The sequence below is a fragment of the Marmota monax genome, unplaced genomic scaffold (assembly GCF_021218885.2).
Source record: "Marmota monax isolate L192 unplaced genomic scaffold, Marmota_monax_Labrador192_F-V1.1 WCK01_AAM20220418_F8-fsc00228, whole genome shotgun sequence".
In the NCBI taxonomy this organism is placed as follows: domain Eukaryota; kingdom Metazoa; phylum Chordata; class Mammalia; order Rodentia; family Sciuridae; genus Marmota; species Marmota monax.
The window spans coordinates 490,502-512,829 of record NW_026695240.1 but is presented as its reverse complement, the minus strand read 5'-3'; the positions used below and the strand labels follow the sequence as shown (position 1 = coordinate 512,829).

The following is a 22,328-nucleotide window of genomic DNA, read 5'->3' as shown; positions in this document are numbered from 1 at the left end:
TCACGTGAACGTGCCCAGGCTCCCTGGCGCTTTCCTTCACCCGACGCTAGGTAGGAGCTCAGCCAATGAGAAGGGCGCAGGCCTGGCCCCCGCGTGCCCGCCGTCCAGCCGGAGCGAGCCTGCGCTCAGGTGGGGCAGGAAGGCGGGGCTCCAGTCTAGAAGGTGCGTGTGGGGTCCCGAAGTGGAAGGCAAGGAGTGCAGGTACTGTGCGATCCGGGGCACGGCGCCCCGCTGCCCTCCTTGTGTTATCCTCTTGTCTATAATGCATCCCTCCTCTATGCCATCCATGTTCATGTCACCCATTTCTTCTCATGCTGTATCCCACTTAAGTCGTCACCACTCCCCTTGTGTTGACATCACCCTCTTTCTGCAACCACCAATCCCTTTGATTCTTTTTCCTTTCCCTTAAGTCCTCATTGCCCTCTGTAAGTCGTCATTGCCTTACGTCGACTGCATCCCTCTTTTTTGCCGTTTCACCTTCATGAAATCCTCACTTCTAAATCGTCATCAGACCCCACCTTCGCACCCCTCCCCCGTCACTATGTCGACGTTTACCACGCTTTCCTTACGACGTTTACCACCCCTTATGTCTTCCTTTCTCCTCTGCCACCATTGCTCCTCTGACAGTCTCCATCTGTGCCTCATGCTCCTTGTTTTCTCCATAAAGAGCCAACCGGCCGTACAGTTGTTTCTCTTCCCTCATTTTCGACACCCTTTCCATATTCCCACCATATGGAGTAGGAGAGTCCATTATTTGGGATGTGTCAGTGTCCCGGCTCCACCTCTAAACGCCCGGAACCGTGGACCAGCTTATCGCTCCTCTCCAATCCCCTTTTCCTCATCTGTAAAATACACACAAGGACATGCGTGTCAAGGATGAGCGTCAAGAATCTGCAAATCCATGTTTTATGGCATGGTCAACCTGTCACGGCCTTTGGGATCATATTGTTATTAACCATGTCATTCTCATCCAGTCACCTTCTTCACCTTCTCATGATCCACCCCTCCCCCTTCCCAGCTGCACTCATTCCTGTGGTGACCTCCCTCATTGCTGTGACAGGCCCTACCACGGCAGCCACCCCACCCCACGATCTTCATATTGCCTTCACCTCTGCCACAATTACCACACATGAACCTTACTTCTGTAAATTCTTAATCCCTATCTCTTTATCCTGGTGTATGGAGTGACCCCACCCCCAAAATGACAGCATTCAGCTAGAACTGTGGGAGTAAGTAGGGTTCTGCAAGGGAAACTACAGTTATTTTAGACCCAGGTCTCCTGGGTCTTAGTCCCAGATTCAACAGTCCTGAGTCCTATTCATTCAGCCCATCTTAGGCAGTATAGTACAGTGGTTAGTGATGTGAGCCTTGGGGGCTAGAACACCCTAGTTTGACTAAGCACTTAGTACTTAAAGAGCTGCATGACCTTGGGCATGTGGCATGTACAATATAGGAATGAAAACACAAGTTAGTCATTCAACACATATTTCTTAAGCATGTGTGTTCAACACAGTGCTGAGCATTGGGGACAAGTCAGTGAACAAAGCAGAAAAGTCCCTAGCCTTAATGGGGTTTACATTCTAGTACGGGTAAGAGACAATAAGTGAACACTGTAAGTAGGTAAGTAGATTATTTGATTTGTTAGAAGAGGGGTGCAGAATACACAGTCAAAGTTGTAGTATGTATGTATGTGTTTATTTTGTAATGCTGGGGATGGAGCCCAGGGCCTTGCACATACTAGGCAAGTGCTCTACCACTGAGCTATACACCTTGCCGTGATGTTTGTTTTTGCTGAGTGTGTGTATGTGTTTGGTTTTTTGTTTGTTCGTTGGATTCTTTGTTTTGACAGTACTAGGGATCACACCCAGGGGGCACTCTAGCGCTGAACTACATCCCAACCCCTTTATTTATTTATTTATTTAAAACAGGGTCTTATTTAGTTGCTGAGGTTAGCCTCCAATTTGCAGTCCTCCTGCCTCAGCCTCCTGAGTGGCTGGAATTACAGGCATGTATCACCATGCCTGGCTAACCTGTGGTTTTAAATAGGATGGTCTTATAGCTGGGGGCTGTGATGCATGTCTATAATCCTAGCAGCTCAGGAGGCTGTGGCAGGAGGATTGCAAGTTCAAAGCCAACCTCAGCAACTTAACAAGGCCCTAAGCAACTTAACAAGATCCTGTCTGTAAATAAACTATTAAAAGGGCTGGGGATGTAGCTCAGTATTAAGCGCCCCTGAGTTCAATCCCCAGGACCAAAATAAATAAATCAGTCTGTGAAGGTTTTCTGAGAAAGTGACATTTTAACAAAAACTTTCAGGAGAGGAGAGAGTGGCATGACTCTCTGGGGGAAGGGCATTCTGCAGAGAGAACACAAAATGCAAAGGCCTTGAGGTAGGAAAGTACTTAAGAGTATTTAAGGAATAGCAGAAGCCCAGTGAGAGGAAGAAGTGTAGGAGACGCAGGAAGATTGTTTGAGGCCTCATTAGCGACAAAGAAGACTGACTTTTATTCTGAGCGAGGTGGGAGCCACAGGAGGATTTGGAGCAGAGGAAGGACACAATCCAAAGTGACATGAAGCTATCACCCTGAGCACCAGCAGCTCCAGAACTCCTACTCAGGATGGATTGGCAAGAGACAGCCTTGTTGGAAAGAGAGTCCTCTTCACGCTGTACTCAGATATCCTTTATCTTTGGACAAAGCTTCTGATACCCCCTTCAGATTTTTGGAGAGGGATGGGGTGCTGGTGGGGTTTTGAGAGGCTAAAAACACCACTGTAGTATTCAGCTGGTATTGGGGAGGGTAGATGGGTGGGTAGCAGGAATTTACAGATTATAAACAAAAGGAAAGGGGGTTGTCACGGGGCCGCTGTCCCTGGATCCCTGAGACAGCCTGTGTTCAAATCCTGGCTCCCCATTTCCTGGCTGTGCCAACCATGGAACACGTCAGCCTTTAGCTCCCTTGTCTGTTAAATGGGATTTTAAAAAAGACTGTCATGAAAATTAAGTATAGAAAGTCCTCTGAGCAGAGCAGGTCCTAACATGGGAGCCTACCCTCTCCCCCACATCCTGCACCTCCATAGGCTCACACCTCCCTCGTGGTACTTGGTCCCTTGCAGGAGGCCATGACAGGAGATCTGCTGTATTTTATTTGCTCATGAATTGGTTCAACAGTGTATGGTTCTGAAACAGAACTGAGTTCTGGATTCAAATTCCCAGCTGAGCAACCCATACTGTGCCACCCGAGCAGGTGGCTTCCCTGAACCCTGACACCCATCTGAAAAACAGGGATGGTGATAATATTCCTCGCCCCAGACTTGGCCTGAGTTATTTTTTGAACTAGAACATTACTCATTTCCAGTTGTGATGCCACTGTCCCCTGATTTATTTTTCTCTAAGGCATGTACCATATGTTACTCATTTATTCTTACTTGCCAAAAAGGAGAATTTCATTATTAGAAGGGTCCCGGCCCTCCCCTTCCTTCCCCTCCGCTCTCCTTTTCTTTCCCCAGTACTAGGGATTGGGCCCAGGGGTGCTACATCCCCAGCACTTTTATTTTGAGACAGAGTCTCATTAAATTGCCCTATTCGGCCTCAAATTTATAATCCTCCTGCCTCCTCCGCTTGAGTTGCTGGGATTACAGGTGGATACAGGCCTACCATGCCTGGCTAGAAGGATTTTTTTTCCCTATTTTGCACTGTATCCCTCACCCACCCACTTTATTTGCGGGGTGGGGGTGCTGGGGATTGAACCAGGGGCATTCAACCACTGAGCCCCATCCCCAGCCCTTAGAGACAGGGTCTTGCTAAATTGCTGAGGCTGGTTTTAAACTTGCAATCCTCCTGCCTCAGCCTCCCAAGCTGCTGAGATTACAGGCATACACCACCGTGCCCAGCTTATATGGCTTGTATCCCCACTTTTTAGAGCAGGGCTTGGCCAAATAGATGAATGAGCTGGTCTCTGAACATGGTATGTGTTGTTCCTGTGCTCACTGGTGCTGGGGACACCGTGGTCATGGAGACGGCCTGGCCCTGCCTCTTATGACTCATTAGCCCAGTGGAATAGACAGTCATGTCACCAAGTAGTGATAGCCCAGAGAGGTCAGGGTCAGGGTCAGACCAGCAGAGTGTCAGGGATGGGATGGAGAGGGACTGGGGACTGGGGGACCCAGAGGGGATACCTAATTCAGCCATGGGGGATAAGAAAAGCTTCGTGGAGGAGGCGGTTTGTGGGTGGAAAGGGATGCGCAGCATGGAGAGGAGGAAAAGGTGCGCTCAGCAGGAGAAGCAGCGTTGTAGGATCAGTGATGCACGTGTGGTTTTGGTTCCAGGAACTGAAAGATATTCAGCCTGACTGCGGTGAGAAAATGAACCAAAGAATAGCCAGGGAAAGATCATCCCAGGCCCCGGGAGCACAATAAGGAGCCAGGACTTTGTTCTGAGACACTGGGGAGCCATAGAGAGTGTTTGAGCTGGGATGGACAAGTCAAATTCAGATGAGGGGGCTGGGGTTGTGGCTCAGTGGTAGAGCGCTTGCCTAGCCTGTGTGAGGCACTGGGTTCGATTCTTAGCACTGCACATAAATAAACAAAAAAGTCCATTGACAACTAAAAAAATATTTTAAAAAACTCAGATAGAGGCAGGATTGGAAGGTCTAGTAAAAGCTGGGAGCAGAGGGAGATGACTGAAATGAGGACCCAGGTGGCAGAGGCCAGGTTGGAGCTGGAAGACATCATCAGGAGGCCAAATGGGGTCCTAAACAAGGTCCAGGACTAAAAGAGTCAGGGAGGGCTTCCTGGAAGAAGTGGCACCCAGGCTGAGACCTGAAGAATGAGTGGGATAACTCTCCTTAAAATGAGTACCTGGCCGGGGCTGGGGCTGGGGCTCAGTTGCAGAGCACTTGCCTCATACGTGCAAGGCACTGGGTTTGATCCTCAACACCACATAAAAATAAATAAAGATGATTAAAAAAAACAAATGAGGGGCTGGGATTGTGGCTCAGTGGTAGAGCGCTTGCTTAGCTCTGGCGAGACCTGGGTTTGATCCTCTGCACCACATAAAAATAAAAAAAATTAAAAGAAAAAATGAGTACCTGGGCGGGGTGCAGTGGTGCATGCCTGTAATCCCAGCAGTTTGGGAATCTGAGGCAGGAGGATCACGAGGGTGGACAGCAAGGATCTATAGATTTTAAATATAAATTAAAAAAAATAAAGCCAGCCTCAGCAACAGCAAGGCACTAATCAACCCAGGGAGACCCTGTCTCTAAATAAAATACAAAATAGGGCCAAGGATATGACTCTGTGGTTGAGTGCCCCTGAGTTCAATCCTTGGTTCCCGCCCCCCACCCCAAATGAGTACCTGGAGAAAGAACCAGTTTAGGAGAGATGGTGAGGTCAGCTGGGGATGTGGTGGGTGTGAGGGGCCCAGGGATACTCAGGAGAAGTGTCTAGGAGGCCACGGAGCCTCCAGAGCTGGAGTTTAGGCAAGAGGTAGGAACCAAAAAAAAGGGGCTTAGGATTCAGAAAGGGGACTTGGGGCTGTAGTGGAGAGCGAGGGTCCACAAGCCCTGAATGATATGGTACAAAGTTTGCACTTTGGCTCCGAGGGTCACAGAAAGGTTCTGAGCAGGAATAGGAGCAGAAAAGTTTTGAGTGGGAACTCAGATTTTTAGATTTAGTAATATTTACCATTTAAGATGGTTTTTGGACTTATTTAATTGTTTTTCATACCAAGCATCTTCTCTCCCTATAGGGGTATTTATCTTAAGGTGTTCTTTGAAATAAAATTTCTACTCTTAAAAAAAAAAAGAAAAAAAGTAGGGGCTGGGGCTGGGGCTGGGGCTGAGCGGTAGCGCACTTGCCTGGCACGTGTGAGGCACTGGGTTTGATTCTCAGCACCACACATAAATAAATAAAATAAAGGTCTATCAACAGCTAAAACAATTTTTTTAAAAATTGTTTGCAAAACTAGTGTATATTTTCTGTAGAGTTGGCCACCAACTCTTGATTGTTCAGTCCAAAAGGGCCTGCCCCATCAAGTGAAAATACGCGCCTTTAAACTTGAGGGCATTTTTGTTGGAAGACCTGTCAATTTCTAGATGATTCATATATGCCTCAGTAGTCTCCTGCTCATTTTTTTAAATTTGGTTTTTCTTAGTTATACTTGACAGTAGAATCCACTTGATAAAATCATACAAGCATGGAATATATCTTATTCTAATTAGGACCCCATTCTTCTGGGTGGATACGATGGTGGGATCCACTTAGGTATTTTAGTATGTCCCCTATTCTTTATTCTCTGCTGGCTTGAATCCAACTTGAATTTCCCCCACTGTCAGCTGACATGCCATTATCTGTACCCACCCAGTCTGTTCTGGGCTTAGAACACAAGCTGGTTATCTTTGTGAATAAAACAAGTATCATTTGGTCTAGAAAAACATCTAGAAAAGTCTTCCCTCAAAGTTTTCCATTCTTTTGTATTTCTTCTGCTTTCAACAAATATTTATGGAGAGAGTCCAGTGCACAAGACCCTGGGAAAGAGGAATAAATCAGATACAGACTATAGTTCTTTGAGGGACATAAAAGTCTATTGGTGGTGATAACAGTGTGTACAAGGTACTAGGGGCCACAGACCTCACCAACCAGCATATAGCAGGGGATGAACTTGGTGTCTGCTGTTCATGATCTTCTTGGCTTTTTTTTTTTTTTTAAATATTCACTCTTTAGATGTAGATGGACACAACACAATGCCTTTATTTTTATGTGGTGCTGAGAACCGAACCTGGGTCCCGCCCGTGCTAGGCGAGCGCTCTACCACTGAGCCACAATCCCAGCTCCATCCTTGACTTTTTTTTCCCCCCCTGGGGATTGAACCCAGGAGCACTCTGTCACTGAGCCATATCACCAGCCCTTTGCATTCTGAGACAGGGTCTCACCAAATTGCCCAGGTTGCCCTCAAACTTCTGTTCCTCCTGCCTCAGCCTCCTGAGTCGCCGGGATTACAGACATGGGCCACCACACCAGCTTGACCTCACTGATTCTTCCCAACAAATGTGATGTTGGTATTATTTATCTCCCAGTTGATCAGAGAATGAAAGAGGCTCAGTGAAGGGAGCCTCTTCTCCCCAAAAAAACCCTGAGCCAGCAGGGCTGTGGACTGGCCCAGGTAACCATTTGGAGATTACCGTTTAATAGATGAGACCAGTGCTGGGGCTACAGCTCAGTGGAAGAGTACCTGCCTCACATGCACAGGCCCTGGGTTCAATCCCCAGCACCACACACACACACACACACACACACACACACACACACAAATACCTGAGGCCAGCAGAGATCAAAGAAGTAAAATCCATGGCCAAGGTCACTTGGCAAGAAAATGGCAAAGGCTTTGAACCAGGGCTGCTGGTGAAGGAGAGATCAAAACTGCCACTGTCACTCTCACTAGGAGGTGGGATGCTCAGGAAGCACAGGTCTTAAAAGCCCAGAGGGTTCTGCTTCCTCATTTTCTGTGGGTTGCGGTATCACACCCCAAAGCAGGCATGGCCACAAGCCAAGGGGCCTGGGGGAATATTCTGTGAGTTAGAAGGGAACGGGCTTCCTGGCCATGGTGTGCTCCACATCATCAAGAAAGCAGAGTATAAGGATTTGCCTGGGTTGGTTGCACTGGGGCCCTGTGGGGATTCTGGGGTCCTGGGAACACAGGCACCAAGGTGGGCCAGGCAGACATGCCAGCACCCACTACAGGGTCTGATTCAGTTTTACAGCTCAACCCCATCTGGGGGCGGGGCAGATTTCTTCTCCAGCGGCAGCCACAGCCCTTGAGCCTCATTATGATTTAATTTCTGTAGAAATTATGCACATTCAAGCCAGGCATGGTGGCACACGCTCTTTTTGGCTGCACTGGAGATTGGGCCTAGGGGTGCTCTACCACTGAGCCCATAAGTTCCCACCCCTTTTTATTTTTTATTTTGACACAGGGATTCTCTAAGTTGCCTGGGCTGGCCTTGAATTTGTAATCCTCCTGCCTCAGCCTCCTGTGTTGCTGGGGTTACAAGCATGTGCCACCACACCTGGCTTCAGTGGCTCTTCTTACACTTGCCTTTTTTGTGTGTGTGGCATTGGGGGCGGAACACAAGGCCCACATGCTAGTCAAGCTACACCCCGCAAACCATACCGCTGACTCTACATTTTTTGTGTTAATTGCTTTTTTTAGTCATCTTAAATTTTATATGTTCAAAACCAAACCCCTGATCTTTTCCCCGAACTTATTTCTCCCTCGGTCTTCCCCTGACCATTCTTCCCAGGGGACAGTCCAAAACCCTTGGAGTCATCTTGAGTGCCTCTCTTGTTCTCGAACACACACCCAGTCCAGAAACCTCATCCACTCCATGTTCAGAAGGTTTCTAGAGCCCACCCATCCTTCTCCCCTGGCTGACCCCATGCTCCTGTCCACCCTCATCTCCTGCCTGTGCGCTCCCAGCAGCCTCCCTGGGCCCTACACAGCCAGAGGGAGCTGAACATCTGTGCTAGTGTCCTAGACGCTGCTGTAGCCACAGCTTGGCAGCTTGAAACAAAGGAAATGTGTTCTCTCCCAGTTTTGGAGGCCAGAAATCTAAAATCTCAAAGTGCTGGTGGCACGGCCACACTCCTACCAGCAGCTTTAGAGGAGATTCTGTCCTCAGCACTACACTGAGCTTCTGATGGCTCCCCATATCCCTGGGCTGTGGCCACCTCACCCCCATTTCAGCCTCCCTGGTCATGTGGCCTTCTGGGTATCTTCTGTCTCATAAGGATATTTGTCACTGTGTTTAGGGCCTACCCAAATAACCCAAGATGATCTCATCTCAAGATCCTAAATGTAATTACACCTTTTTTTTCCAAACAAGGTCACACAAGTTCCAGAGGTAATACCACTGGACATATCTTTCTTCTTTTCTCTCCTTTTTTTATTTTTTTGGTCCTGGGGGTACAATCCAGGGTTCCTCACTACTGAGCTACATCCCCAGCCCTTTTTATTTATTTTGAGTTGCTCAGGCTGGCTTCAAACTTGGGATCCTCCTGCCTCAGCCTCTCAGTTGCTGAGATTACAGGTTTGTTCCAGTGTGCCCTGCTCAGACATATCTTTTCTGAAGCCACCATTCAATCTACCACTACCCCCAACATAAACCTAATTCTGCTGGGAACCCACTTGTGACCCTGTCCTACTCACCACCGTCCACGTAGCCCTGAAGGATGTGGCTCCATCAGTTCCCTGATTCATCTCCCTCTCTCCCCAGCCTACTCCACCACAGCACACTGTCCTCCTCCCACCTCCCCTCACGCCTGGCCAACTCCTGCCTCAGCCTTTGTACCCTTTCTCCCCCTGAAGTCCAGGTTGTACTCTCCCTCCTTCCTTGAAGTTTTCCTCTGGTAGCCCCAACTCAGTGAGGACTTCCCTGACCTCCTTGTTAAAACTGCACACCATTCCACCCCCACCCCTGTTCCCCAAATCTCCACAGCAGGTGTTACCTTCCAGCATATTCCATTCATCTTCAGTATCTAGGGGTCAGATGTTGGCTCCACAAACCCTACCCTCAGGGATACCAAAATTTTCAGATGCTTAAATCCCTTATATAAAATAAAGTACACCAGGGGCTGGGATTGTGGCTCATCAGTAGAGCGCTTGCCTAGCACGGGCGGGACCCGGGTTCAATTCTCAGCCCACATAAAAATAAAAGCATTGTGTTGTGTCCATCTACACCTTAAAAAAAATAATAAAGTATGCCAGGCATGGTGGTGCATGCCTATAATCCCAGTGCTCAGGAGGCTGAGGCAGGAAAATCAAGAGTTCAAAACCAGTCTCAGCAACTTAGTGAGGCCCTAAGCAACTCAGTGAGATCCTGTCTCTAAATATAATACAAAAAAGGGGCTGGGATTTTGGCTCAGCGATAGAATGCTCGCCTAGCGTGTGTGAGGCACTGGGTCCGATCCAGAGCATCATAAATAAATAAATAAATAAATAGACGTATTGTGTCCAACTACAACTAAAAAATATTGAAAAAAGTTATTAAAAATAAAATACAAAAAGGGCTGGGAATGTGACTCAGTGGTTGAGTACCCTTGAGTTCAATCCCTGGTACCAAAAAAAAAAAAAAAGAAAAAGTACTATTTGCATATAACATACCCACATCCTCCTGTATATTTCAATCTTCTCTAGACATAGTGTCTAATACAATGTAAATGCAATGTAAATGATGGTTATATTGTATTGTTAGGGGAATAAAGGCAAGGAAAAAGTCTATACATGATCAGTACAAACATAATTTTTTGTAATATTTCCAGTCCATAGTTGGGTGAATCAGCGGATACAGAACCCGTGAATATGGAGGCCTAATTTGCAATCTTACTGGTTATGTCTTCCCTCGTGTCTATTTTATTCACAGCTGTACCCCCAGGGCCTAAAACAATACTTGGTGCACAGCAGATACTTAATAAATGAGTGAAACTAATGAACCTTATGAAAAAGATGCTGTTGTCACCATGCTCCTTCTGCAGAAAGGGAGACCGAGGCATGGAGGTGTTAGCACTTCTCTGAAGCCAAGAGTCACACAGAGGTACTGAAGCTCAGGCTCAGTTAGGTGTCTGGCTCCAGCACCCACCGTTTTAACTGCCTTGCAATCTAATCAGATCTAAACTGCCACTCAGTGGTTGCTAGAAAGATCTTTGGTATATTGCTTTGGTTAAAAATAAAAAGAACTAAAATTGGATATCCACCCTTACAGACCTATAACCTCTGTACAACTTGAAAGCCAATGGCCCCTGACAGTGTGAATGGTGTCTGTTCTCTTCCTGTCGTGGGTCTAGCCTGGCCATTCCAGTTCTCCATGCCCCTCTGTTGTATTTTTACTCATCTTGACTACCCTAAGTTCACTTCACCTGCTGTTTCAACCCCACATTCTTAAATAAAACATTTCTCACCAATGCCTTCAAAATTTAAAGTCTGACATTTCCTGCCTCTCCCCCACCTCCCCACAACACTTTGGCCCACTCCTTAAGACTGTTATCTTCTGCTCTGATAACCTCCTGGGTTTCAGATCACCTTGAGCTATTGCCCTTTTTCCTGCAGGATCCTTTTTAACCCATCCCTGTCTGGGAGAGAAAGAGATCTGGAATTCTCTTGCCTTCCACTATTGGGATCAGATGCTAATGAGGGGTTCTCCAGTTATTCCTTCAGATCTGGGTTGAATCTTGGAGTGACAGGGAGAACCTTTTGAGATTTTCTTCTAGAAGAAAGAAAAAAAGCAATGCATTCCCTTAATTTGGGGGAGTGGGGGGAGGCACCAGGTAGGGACACTCAACCACTGAGCCACATCCCCAACCCTACTTTGTATTTTATTTAAAGACAGGGTCTCACCGAGTTGGTTAGCACCTCGCTGTTGTTGAGGTTGGCTTTGAACCCGCCATCCTCCTGCCTCAGCCTCCCATGTTGCTGGGATTACTGGCTTGTGCCACCTCGCCCAGGTCCCTTAATTTTTTTTAAAGTACTAAAACAAGCAATAGCTGTGTTCACTTTATACTTTCTTTTTGGTACCAGGAATTGAATCCAGGGGTGCTTAACTATTGAACAACTCCCCAGCCCTTTTATGTGTGTGTGTATTATGTGTGTGTGTGTGTGTATATATATATATATATATATATATATATATATATATATACACACACACACACATTTGGGTATCAGGGATTGAACTCAGGGGCACTTGACCACTGAGCCACATCCCCAGCCTTTTTTTGTATTTTATTTAGAGACAGAGTCTCACTGGGTTGCTTAGTACCTCGCTATTTCTGAGGCTTGCGATCCTCCTGCCTCAGCCTCCCTAGTTGCTTGGATTACCGGTCTGTGCCTCCACACCTAGCTATACTTCTTTCTTAACCTGTTCTGAGATGTTTTCTATACTTCTCTGTAAGTAGCTTACATTTCACAGTTTTCAAAACTAAAACGGACCTAGTGCTCTGACATAGGCCTGTAATCCCGCTACCCTGAAAGTTGAGGCAGAAGGATGGCAAGTTCTCAAAATTTTCTAAAAGTTCAGCAGTAGAACTCTTGCCTACCATGCATGAAACCCTTGGTCCAATGGGCAACACTGCCAAAATCAAAATAAAATAAAGTAAATCAAAAGGAGAAAAAAATAGGTTTATATAAAAAGAAGCAGCAATCCAAAACCCTCCCAAAATTCCACTTCCTTTCAGGCAACCACTTCTGACACTTGCTTCTCTCAAGAGTTCCTTTTCTGCAGGTATCTGTTGACTTCCTATGTGTTTGGGGGACACGGGTTCAGAGGAGAGAGAAGGGAAAGGAGCAGGAGCAGGGGTCTCCAGTTTATTTCTACAGGTGTGGCTTTAAATCCTACTTGGGAGATATGAGATTGGATCCAGAAGCCTGGACCTCAAAAATATTTTTGTCTTAATCCCTATAAAAATATCAGTTGGCTTAAACAAAAAAAAATCAAATACCGTAATCCACACAGATTCCGACAGAAAGTCCGCCACCACCTTCCCCCACCTCTCTCTTCCCATCCGTAGCGTGGGCTGAGTCTTCTGCTGGTTTTGTCGCTTCATCTCCAAATCATGCCATTCAACCTTGATTTTCCCCATCTTATTTTATAAGCGTTTTAATTATTAATTTTTATGTATTTATTTTTTGACTAGGTAATGCATGCCCACGGTACAAAAACTCACAAGGTTTGTAGACCAGAAAAGATGCGGGGTTCCCATTTCTCGGTGGTCTTCCCGCCCCTCCCGGGGGCTCGGGGTGGAGTGTGGCGAAGCCCATCCCCCAGCCACACACGCCCCCACTCGGGCCAGGTTGGCGGACCGCATCTGGGGGCCGAGCCCCCCTCCTCGCTGCGGTGAGCTGGGGCTGTCCGCTCGCACTGCGCAGACTCCCCGCTGCAGTGGGCGGGGCCTACAGGAGCCCCGCCCCTCCACTCCTTACCTCCCGCCCCTGCTCAGCCTGTTGGGGCAGAAGCTGGGGCCCCGCGGAGGTAGCTGCAGACGCCTGCCGAGTAAGGCCGAGGTCCTTCGAGGCAAGGGTGGTGGGGGGGATGGGCTAGGGGAGGCCCCGGTGGTCCTGGGCTGCGAGCCTGAGCTGTCTTGTGTGGTGGGTACCTGAGGGCGAGGGCAGAGGAACCACCTGGAAAATGCCCTGGAGTAGTCCCAGTGCTAATGAAAAACAGGCACAAAGACTCGGGGCCTCCGCAGACCCCATCCAGGGCTGTCTGAGACTGTCTAGATTAGAGCTCCGAGGAAGGATAAAGGAGGGTGCTGGTGGGGAGCAGCGTGGTGACAAATGGGGGGAGGGGGCAGGGTGGACGCCAAAGGCCGGCAGGGTAAGTCTGAGTGATGTAAAGAAAGCAGAGGCGTTGGATCTTAAAAGAATTTCGAAATCCCTGCTGACCAGCGACCAGTTTCCTCTTTTTGGGGTGGCAGGCACAGTGCCAAGGGCCCCCGTGATCATGGGAGAGGGACTCAGTGAATCCCACAAGCCCAAGACTAATCTGCCTTCTCTGATGTCCCTCAAAAGCCCAGAACACCTCACACAGTGCCTGCTTTTGTTCCCCCAGTTCGGAGACCCTGACACACCCACCTTTCCGCCTGGGCTCAGCATATCCCCCAGCTGCAAAGCAAGATGAAGCCTAAATTGATGTACCAGGAGGTAGGTGGATGGGGACTAGTGGGGATGGGCTTGGTGCAGTGGAAGGTGGGAGACCGGGCGAGCCGCGCTGTTGCCCCCCTCCCATCCCCATCCCCATCTCCCAGCTGAAGGTGCCTGTTGAGGAGCCAGCCAACGAGCTGCCCATGAATGAGATTGAGGCATGGAAGGCTGCTGAGAAGGTAGGAGCCCTCCGATACCCTTCATCCCTCTCAGGGATGGGTTGAGCTGCCCACCATGGGTCACCTGACTGCCTCCTCTTCCCCACAGAAAGCCCGCTGGGTCCTGCTAGTCCTCATCCTGGCGGTGGTGGGCTTCGGTGCCCTGATGACTCAGCTGTTTCTATGGGAATACGGCGACTTGCATCTCTTTGGACCCAACCAGCGCCCAGCCCCCTGTTATGACCCCTGCGAGTAAGTGGGAGGGGGAAGCTGGGTGGAGGGGAAGAACCCTGTTAGGCCAGGGGACACTTAAACACACACTGAGCTGGGGCTGCACCCGGCCTCACCCCGTGCAGTGAGAGAGTGAAGAGATTGCAGGCACCCAAGTGCATGCCCACCCCCCTTTCCCCCACATGCAGTGCAGTTTCCATGGCAGCCACAGTGTCATCGTCTCTGCAGGTCTGTGAACAAATAGACAAGCACACCATTCCATCCACATCTGTGAATGAAGACATGCACACACGCAATCTCTCCCCACCACACCTCTGGACGGATAAATGCACACACACAAATATACATAGCCTCCCATCTACGTCCCTGGGCAGACAGGCACTCATCCCAGCCAGTCCTCTCCAGCCTCATGGCTGATACTGTCCCCATCACCCCCAGAGCAGTGCTGGTGGAGAGCATTCCTGAGGGCCTGGACTTCCCCAATGCCACCATGAGCAACCCCTCCACTAGCCAGGCCTGGCTGGGCCTGCTCGCCGGTGCTCACAGCAGCCTGGACATCGCGTCCTTCTACTGGACCCTCACCAACAATGATACCCACACACAGGAGCCCTCTGCCCAGCAGGTACCTGGCAGCCTGGGCCCTGGCTGGGAATGGAGGGGGGTGACAGTGGGGAGAGTGAAGGGGTTTCCCCTGATGCCCTAGGAACAGATGGGCACATCTCATGTGGCAGATTGGACACAGGTGTTTGGAAGCAGCTGTCTGCACATGGCCCTCTGGACTGAGGGTGTTTGTCACGATCATCTGGAGACCTCTGAATGTCAGGGTGCAGGTTTGGTTACAAGGGATTAGCCTGGCAGATGTCACTTGCCCATAAACTGTCCTGACCCTCTCACACAAAGAAATGGAAGAGAGAAGTAACAACCTATCCTTGAGCCAGACTGCTGCCTCCTAGCTATGTGACCTTGGATGGGTCACCTCTCCTCTCGGGCTTTAGATTCCTTACTTGTAAAATGAGGCCAACAGCTGGGTGTGCCTGTCATCCCAGCGGCTCTGGAGACTGAGGCAGGAAGATCTTGAGTTCAAAGCCAGCCTCAGCAACTTAATGAGGCCCTAAGCAACTCAGCAAGACTCTGACTCTAAATAAAATATTTAAAAAGGCTGGGGATGTGGCTCAGTTGTAAAGCTTCCCTGAGTTCAATTCCTGGTGCCGAAAGAAAGAAAGAAATAATAAAATAAAGTGGGGCCAAAAATATAACACCTATTCTTGTGAATTTTAACACAGTGCCTAGCACAGAATCTGCCCTTGATAAGCATTTGCCAATAAGGTACCCTTGTTACAAGCCAGGAATGATGACACACACCTGGAATTCCAGTGATTTGGAGGCTGAGGCAGGAGAATCATAAGTTTGAGGCCAGCCTGTGTTATTTAGTGAAACCCTGTCTCCAAATAAAAAAATTAAAAGGGCTGGGGTTGTAGCTCAGTGGTAGATCAGCCCTGGGTTCAATAGTCAGTAGAACAAAAAACAGAAATTCTTGTTATGGTTTGCTGAAAACTTTAAAAATCAAAAAACCTTCATTACTTGAAAAGAAACAACGTAGGTTAACCCCTACTGTTGAAAAACATGAGTACCTGATCCTTCTGTTTTCTTCTCCCTGCTGCCTCTGTTTGTGAGAAGTAGACTCAAAATCTACTAAAATCTCAGGGCTCCTTAAATACCACCTTAAAAAATAAAGTTAAAAGCCATAAGAGTTCCAAGCATGGTGACACACACCTGTACTCCCTGGGACTGGGGAGGCTGAGGCAAGAGGATCACACGTTTGAGGCCAGTCTCAGCAACTTAGCAAGATTTGTCTCAAAAAAATAGAAACAGCTGAGGGTGAAGTGGATCAGAACTTCAACCTGGAGGCAGTGTTTGGGTTCAATCCCCTTCCACCACTCAGTTCTCCCAACTCTCAGTTTCCTCATTTGTACCTGGAGAATTGTAAACAACTCTGCTTCATAGGATTTTGAGAATTCAGTGAGTTCAGGCGTCAAGGGGCCTAGAATCAGAGCTGGTACCAGAGAATCACCGGTTCTCACTGTCACTGGGGTCAGTGTGCCTCAGCCCATATTTTCCTGGACCCTCAGCCCCAGCCTCACCTCAAAGCCTGTGATATGCCGGGAGGCTCCTGCGCTGACATTTCCAATGTTCTGGATCTTGGGAAGGTCCCTGGAGGGGCAGAAGGACAGAGAGGCCTGGGGGCATAAGTCTCAGAGCAGCCAGTGACTCAAAGAGGTCAAAGTTTAAGACAGATAAAGAAGTGTTCTAATATTTTAACTTTAAGCCTTTTAGATTTATATTTAAATTATTATTAATCATATCTCAAAGCCAGATCTCAAAACGGTGCCTTTTGAGGTGCCTTGTGGGTTTGACATCCTGGCTGGCCCAGCTTCTCCAAAACTGTCCCCTCCCCACAGGGTGAGGAGGTCCTCCGGCAACTACAGACCCTGGCACCTCGAGGGGTGAAGGTTCGCATCGCCGTGAGCAAGCCCAATGGGCCCCAGCCACAGGCGGACCTGCAAACCCTGCTGCAGAGCGGTGAGCTGGGGACGGCAGGGGTGGCAGGCTTGGAGCTGCCCACCTTGGCCCCTGACCACTGCCCCCATCGGTCACAGGTGCCCAGGTCCGCATGGTGGACATGCAGAAGCTGACCCACGGCGTCCTGCACACCAAGTTCTGGGTCGTGGATCAGACCCACTTCTACCTGGGCAGTGCCAACATGGACTGGCGCTCGCTGACCCAGGTCCGCCTGCATCCTGCCTACCTCCCCCTAGGCTCCTCCCCCTCTACAGGACAGCCAGCCTCTAGCTGCACCCCTCCACAACCCAGCATCCTCTCTGCCCATTCTCTGCAGTGGTTCCTTCCTGCTTCATACCAGGGATCCCTAAATATTCCCCATGCCAGCCTTCTGTTGCCCTCCCCCTGCTCACAGGTGCCTGGGGTTCCCTCTGATCCTTGATGGCAGCTGCCAACTGTGCACAGAGCATTCAAGGCCCTGTCTACCCATCTGGCCTTCATTACACGTTCCCTGCACGCCTGTTCTAAACCCAGCTCCATGCTGGGTGGTGCTGGGAGCATGATGGTGACAGGTGGACTTGACTGGAACTCCCAGTTCCATGTGGAGCCTGACCATCCACCAGGCAGTGAGCCCAGAGGACTCAGGGATGGAATGGGGAAAGCAGTGAGCTGTGGAAGCCCAAAGGAGACATCTGACCGAACCTGGGATGTGAGGAAAGTTTTCCCAAAGGAGGTGATAACTAATCTGATATTTGAAGGATCAACAGGAATTGGCACAAGATAGGGATGAGGAAAACAGCTTATGCAGTGACGTGAGGGTAAGAGAAGACAGGACATTAATTCATTTCAAAGGATAGTTCTCCAAATCCCTAGTCTCACCAATTATGCAGGGAGATGCTGAAGATACTCAGTGCCTGTCCTCCTGCCCAATGGGGAGACGGGTTTGTCACCAGAAAGAATGATGAAGGAAGCCCAAGAGTGCTAGTAGAGCCCAGGGGAATGCCTGGGCATCCCAGGGAGGCTTCCTAGAGGAGGAAGCACATCAGCCTAGACTAGACCTAAGAATGAGAAGGAGCTGGCTCTGTGCAGGGTAGAAGTTGCAGCCTATGAGAAAGTTCAGGAAACCTAGAACTCTGAAATAACTGAATGATTTTCTCCAAAACTTAAGTTTATGCCTATGAATTTAAGTGGGATGGGATGGGGGAACAGTGAGCAGAGCTCAGCTATTCAGCACAGGGGTGGGAGAAAGACTGAGGGACAGAGGGGAGTAGACCAAGAAGCAGACTGGATGGAGGTGTCCCTGTCCGCTGTGGGCACCTGGCTACTGTCCCTGGACTCAGCACTGCCCTCCCGCAGGTCAAGGAGCTGGGCATAGTGATGTACAACTGCAGCTGCCTGGCTCGAGACTTGACCAAGATCTTCGAGGCCTACTGGTTCCTGGGCCAGGCGGGCAGCTCCATTCCATCCACCTGGCCCCGGCCCTATGATACCCGATACAATCAGGAGACACCAATGGAGATTTGCCTCAATGGAACCCCTGCTCTGGCCTACCTGGCGGTGAGTCTGGGAAGAGTGGGACCTGTCACATCCTGGTGTGTGTCACCCAGAGTCTCCAGCTAGCCCTGCCCGGTGATTTTCAGGGAGGGGTGTCCTGATACTGGCCCTCACCCTTGCTCGCTCTGCTTCCCCAGGGTCCTGGATCTGTCTCAACTTCCTTGAACCTTGGTTTCATTAAGAAAATGGGTCTCCTAGTATTTCCAACCTCTGGGTGGGGGATAGCTGCTGGGTTCATGCACACCAAGCCCTCCGTGTTGTCCCACACAGCCACAGGAAGTTCTTTCTGTTTAAATTAATTAAAAGTAGAGCCAGGTGTGGTGTTGCACACCTGTAATCTCAGTGGCTCAGGAGGCTGAGGCAGGAGGATCGCAAGTTCAAAGCCAGCTATAAAATAAAAGAGGGCTGGGGTTGTGGTTCAGTGGTAAAACTGAACATGAGGCCCTGGGTTCGATCCTCAGCACCACATAAAAATAAAATAAAGAGGGCTGGGGTTGTGGCTCAGTGGTAGGGTGCTCACCTAGCATGCATGAGACACTGGGTTCACCCTCAGCACCACGTAACAAAAAATAAAATGAAGATATTGTGTCCAACTAAAACTGAAAAAATATTTTAAAAATAAGTAAAAAATAAAAGAAAGGTCAGTGATTAAGTGTCTCTGGGTTTGATTCCCAGTACTGAAATAAATAAATTGACTTAAACATAGCAGACAACTAAGATCCTCAGTCACATGAATCATATTTCAAGTGCTCAGTAGCCACATGTGGCAAGTGGACAATGTAGATGAAGAACATTTCCATCACCTTAGAGGTTCTGCCAGACAGTGCTCACTTTTCCTGTAGCGGATATTGAGCACTTTAGATAAGGCGCTGTTGTTTTTAACTGCTGATGTTGCCTCTAGTTGTTGGGGGACCACCTGGATCCCCCTCAGTGCCCCTGAGCATGTCACCTGGCCAAGCCCTGAGTCACTGTGGAGAGCATGGTTCATCGGGGTCCTCTGCTACAGTGGTCTCCACTGAGTCGAGGTCTCCACCTTGACCACTCCCCTTCTAAAGCCTCACTTTCCTCTTCTGTCCCGAGGATTAAAGGAGGTAGCCAAAGGGCCTGGGATGGCACTGGACATCGAGTTGCCCAGTCAGAGCCAGCTGTGAGGCAGGGCAGAGAGTGGAATAGAGCAGACGTCCTCAAACCATGTGCCCCAGAATCACCTGGAGGGCTTGTTAAAACCCAGACTCCTGGGCCCCACAGCAGCACTCTGGTTCAGGATATTGTGTGCAGAGAGGCACAAGAATTTGCATTTTGAACAAGTTTCCAAGGATGCTACTGCTGCTGGATCAGAAAAGCATAATTTCTGGAACCAGGCAGCCTGGGCTCCATATATCAGCTATGTGACCTTTAGGAAATTGCTTACCCTCTCTGGTCCTGACTCCTCACCCTCAAAACATAGTGAGCATCCCTCCCCTTCATGGAGGCTGAGAATTCAGTGAGATCTACAAGACGAGGCTCATGGTGAGCTGTCCCTATACAGGATCCACTGTGACCATACCCCTGGCAGGAAAATTTTCTTGACTCTCCCCTCACCCCCAGAGTGCACCCCCACCCCTGTGTCCAAGTGGCCGCACCCCAGACCTGAAGGCCCTGCTCAACGTGGTGGACAACGCCCGGAGTTTCATCTACATTGCGGTCATGAACTACCTGCCCACCATGGAGTTCTCCCACCCGCACAGGTAACACTGGGCACAGAGACAGGGCTCGGGGCAGGGAGCCCCTGCATGTGGAGAGGGGTGATGGGACTCCAAGAGCAGGCTAGGAACCTGAGGCAAGAGGACAGACGGGGGAAGTCACAGGGAGACAGAGAGAGGGCCGAGGTGCTTGAGGCAGGAGAAAGGGGTTCCCAGAGAGGAGGATGGCGGGTGATGGAGAAAAGCATGAGAATATTGGGGCTGGGGCAGGGCCTGGCTGGAGGCCTGAGGTAGGAGTGCAGGGGGAGGGGCCAGGGAGCAGGGGACACAACTCGACTAGGGATGAGGGCCTGGGGGAAGAGGCCAGGGGTCCTGGGGTTGGGGCACAGGGCCGGGTTGTGATCTGGGATGCGGGGGATGACTGGGCTGGAGGAAGGTAATGTGGAGCCAGAGGATAAGGTGAAAGGACTGGGTTGGGGGCGCAGGAACGATGGCCAGGAGCAGGAGATGAGGGATAGATGGAGGAAGGAGCAGGGAGCTGAAGTCCACAGTGGGGTGCTCTTGAGGTTTGGGGAATCTCAAGCTAATGCAGGGCCCAGGCTTGGTTCCCCAAAGCTGAGGGCGAAGCTGTGGATAAAGCTGCTCTCCTGCACCCCCTCTCTGCCCTGCCCCCAGGTTCTGGCCTGCCATCGACGATGGGCTGCGCCGGGCTGCCTACGAGCGGGGCGTCAAGGTGCGCCTGCTCATCAGCTGCTGGGGACACTCTGAGCCATCCATGCGGTCCTTCCTGCTCTCCCTGGCTGCCCTGCGGGACAACCATACCCACTCCGACATCCAGGTGGTAAGCACCCACCCACCACCCCCTCGGCCTGTGTGCAGGGCAATGCTAGGGACTCAGCCCTCGTGGGGCTTATGTGACATCTGACAAGAAAGACCCAGAGTGAACCAGGCTGTGAGGGAGAAAGCATGGGTCGTGGCTGGGAGAGGGAAACACAGAGGAAGTCCTGCCTCCGGCTGAGGGGTCAAGAATTGACCCCTCAAAGATTGTTTGAAAAAGTAGACATCAAGCTGGGTTTGGTGCCACAGGCCTGTGATCCCAGCTACCTGGGAGGCTGAGGCAGGATGATCCCAAGTTTAAGGCCAACCTGGGCAATTTAGAAGCGGTCCTGTCTCAAAAAAATAAAAAGGACTGGGGATGGAGCTCAGTGGTAGAGCACCTCTGGGTTCAATCGCCAGGACCGAAAAAAAAAAGTAAGGGAGGGAAGAAAAGAGAGATCCTCAGAGACGTGATTTCAGGGATGAACAGGAGTCACTCCTGGGGGAATGGGGTTGCCGTTGACAAGAGGTCCTCCCTCCAGCTGGCATTTACTGGGGACCCACTACATGGGGCCCTGCTCTGGCTCCAGGGATCTCCGAGGCCTTAAGACCTGGTTGCACACACCCCCGTCTTACCCAGGGCTTCTCTGGCTCCTGACCTGCACCTCGGGCTCCATGCCACCCTCTTACCCCTGCCCCATTCTCCACAGAAACTCTTTGTGGTCCCTGCGGATGAAGCCCAGGCTCGAATCCCATACGCCCGTGTCAATCACAACAAGTACATGGTGACTGAACGTGCCACCTACATTGGTGAGTGTCCCTAGCACCTCCACAGTTACTGAGGAAGGGACTGTCCGGGCACCAGGGCCTGGCCACCATGGGGCCCTTACTCTGCGCCCTACCCTCCCTAGGAACCTCCAACTGGTCTGGCAGCTACTTCACGGAGACAGCGGGCACCTCGCTGCTGGTGACGCAGAACGGGCGTGGTGGCCTGCGCAGCCAGCTGGAGGCTGTTTTCCTGAGGGACTGGGACTCCCCTTATAGCCACGACCTGGACACTGCAGCGGACAGTGTGGGCAGTGCCTGTCGCCTGCTGTGAGGCCTGATCCAGTGGATAGGCCACGGCCTGCGAGGCCCCCATGGCCCTAGACGCTCTGGGTCCTGGTCCCTGTTCCCGTGTCCCCGCTTCTGTCTGCCCCATCGTGGCTCCACAGCTCTGTCCTGCGCTCCTGCCTCTACCTCCACCCCCAGTGGCCTGATACTATGGCTCCGGGACCTAGCAGAGCTGGGGGAGGGATCAGCCCCCAAAGAAGTGGGGGTGCATGCTGGGCCTGGACCCCTGGCCCACCCCCCTTTCCAGGCCAAAGAGGGCCCAAGATTATAATAACAAGTAAATAATTGTCTGTATAGCCTGTGCCTGACTGAGTGCTGGACGATGGAGTGTAGGGCAGGGGACAGCTGGCATGGGCCTCTGCTGGGGACATCTTATGTACTGAGCCCTTGGTTTACCACGTGTGTGGGCTGGTATGTGCTAAGCCCTCAGCGTGTGACCAGTGTGGCCTGGCGTGTGCCGAGCCCTTGGCATGTATCACACATGGGCTGGCGTGTGCTGAGCATGCGGCGTGACCATGTGGGCTGGCA

At 50.3% G+C, this 22,328-nt stretch overlaps 1 protein-coding gene across 5 annotated transcripts; it reads left to right on the top strand.

The window, feature by feature from the left end:
* The first annotated feature begins 27 nt into the window (after positions 1-27).
* On the top strand, positions 28-22,094 carry Pld3 (phospholipase D family member 3). Of its 5 annotated transcripts, none has more exons than XM_046440120.2 (13): positions 28-201; positions 12,682-12,714; positions 13,596-13,687; positions 13,792-13,866; positions 13,955-14,097; positions 14,515-14,698; positions 16,536-16,656; positions 16,734-16,861; positions 17,992-18,192; positions 19,777-19,916; positions 20,547-20,712; positions 21,398-21,497; positions 21,599-22,094. In XM_046440120.2, the coding sequence occupies exons 3-13, from the start codon at positions 13,661-13,663 to the stop codon at positions 21,784-21,786; spliced, it is 1,473 nt and encodes a 490-aa protein (XP_046296076.1). In that variant the 5' UTR covers positions 28-201; positions 12,682-12,714; positions 13,596-13,660; the 3' UTR covers positions 21,787-22,094. The 5 variants fall into 5 exon arrangements, with proteins under 5 accessions (XP_046296076.1, XP_046296077.1, XP_046296080.1 ...); XM_046440123.2 differs by having other exon boundaries at positions 47-162; XM_046440121.2 differs by lacking the exon at positions 12,682-12,714.
* The last annotated feature ends 234 nt before the right edge of the window (positions 22,095-22,328 follow it).

Coding starts and splice junctions, on each gene's coding strand:
- Pld3 (XM_046440121.2), top strand. CDS start 13,661: ATGAAGCCTAAATTGATGTACCAGGAG. Junction 13,867..13,954: donor CATGGAAGGCTGCTGAGAAG/GTAGGAGCCCTC, acceptor TCTTCCCCACAG/AAAGCCCGCTGGGTCCTGCT. Junction 19,917..20,546: donor GAGTTCTCCCACCCGCACAG/GTAACACTGGGC, acceptor CCCTGCCCCCAG/GTTCTGGCCTGCCATCGACG.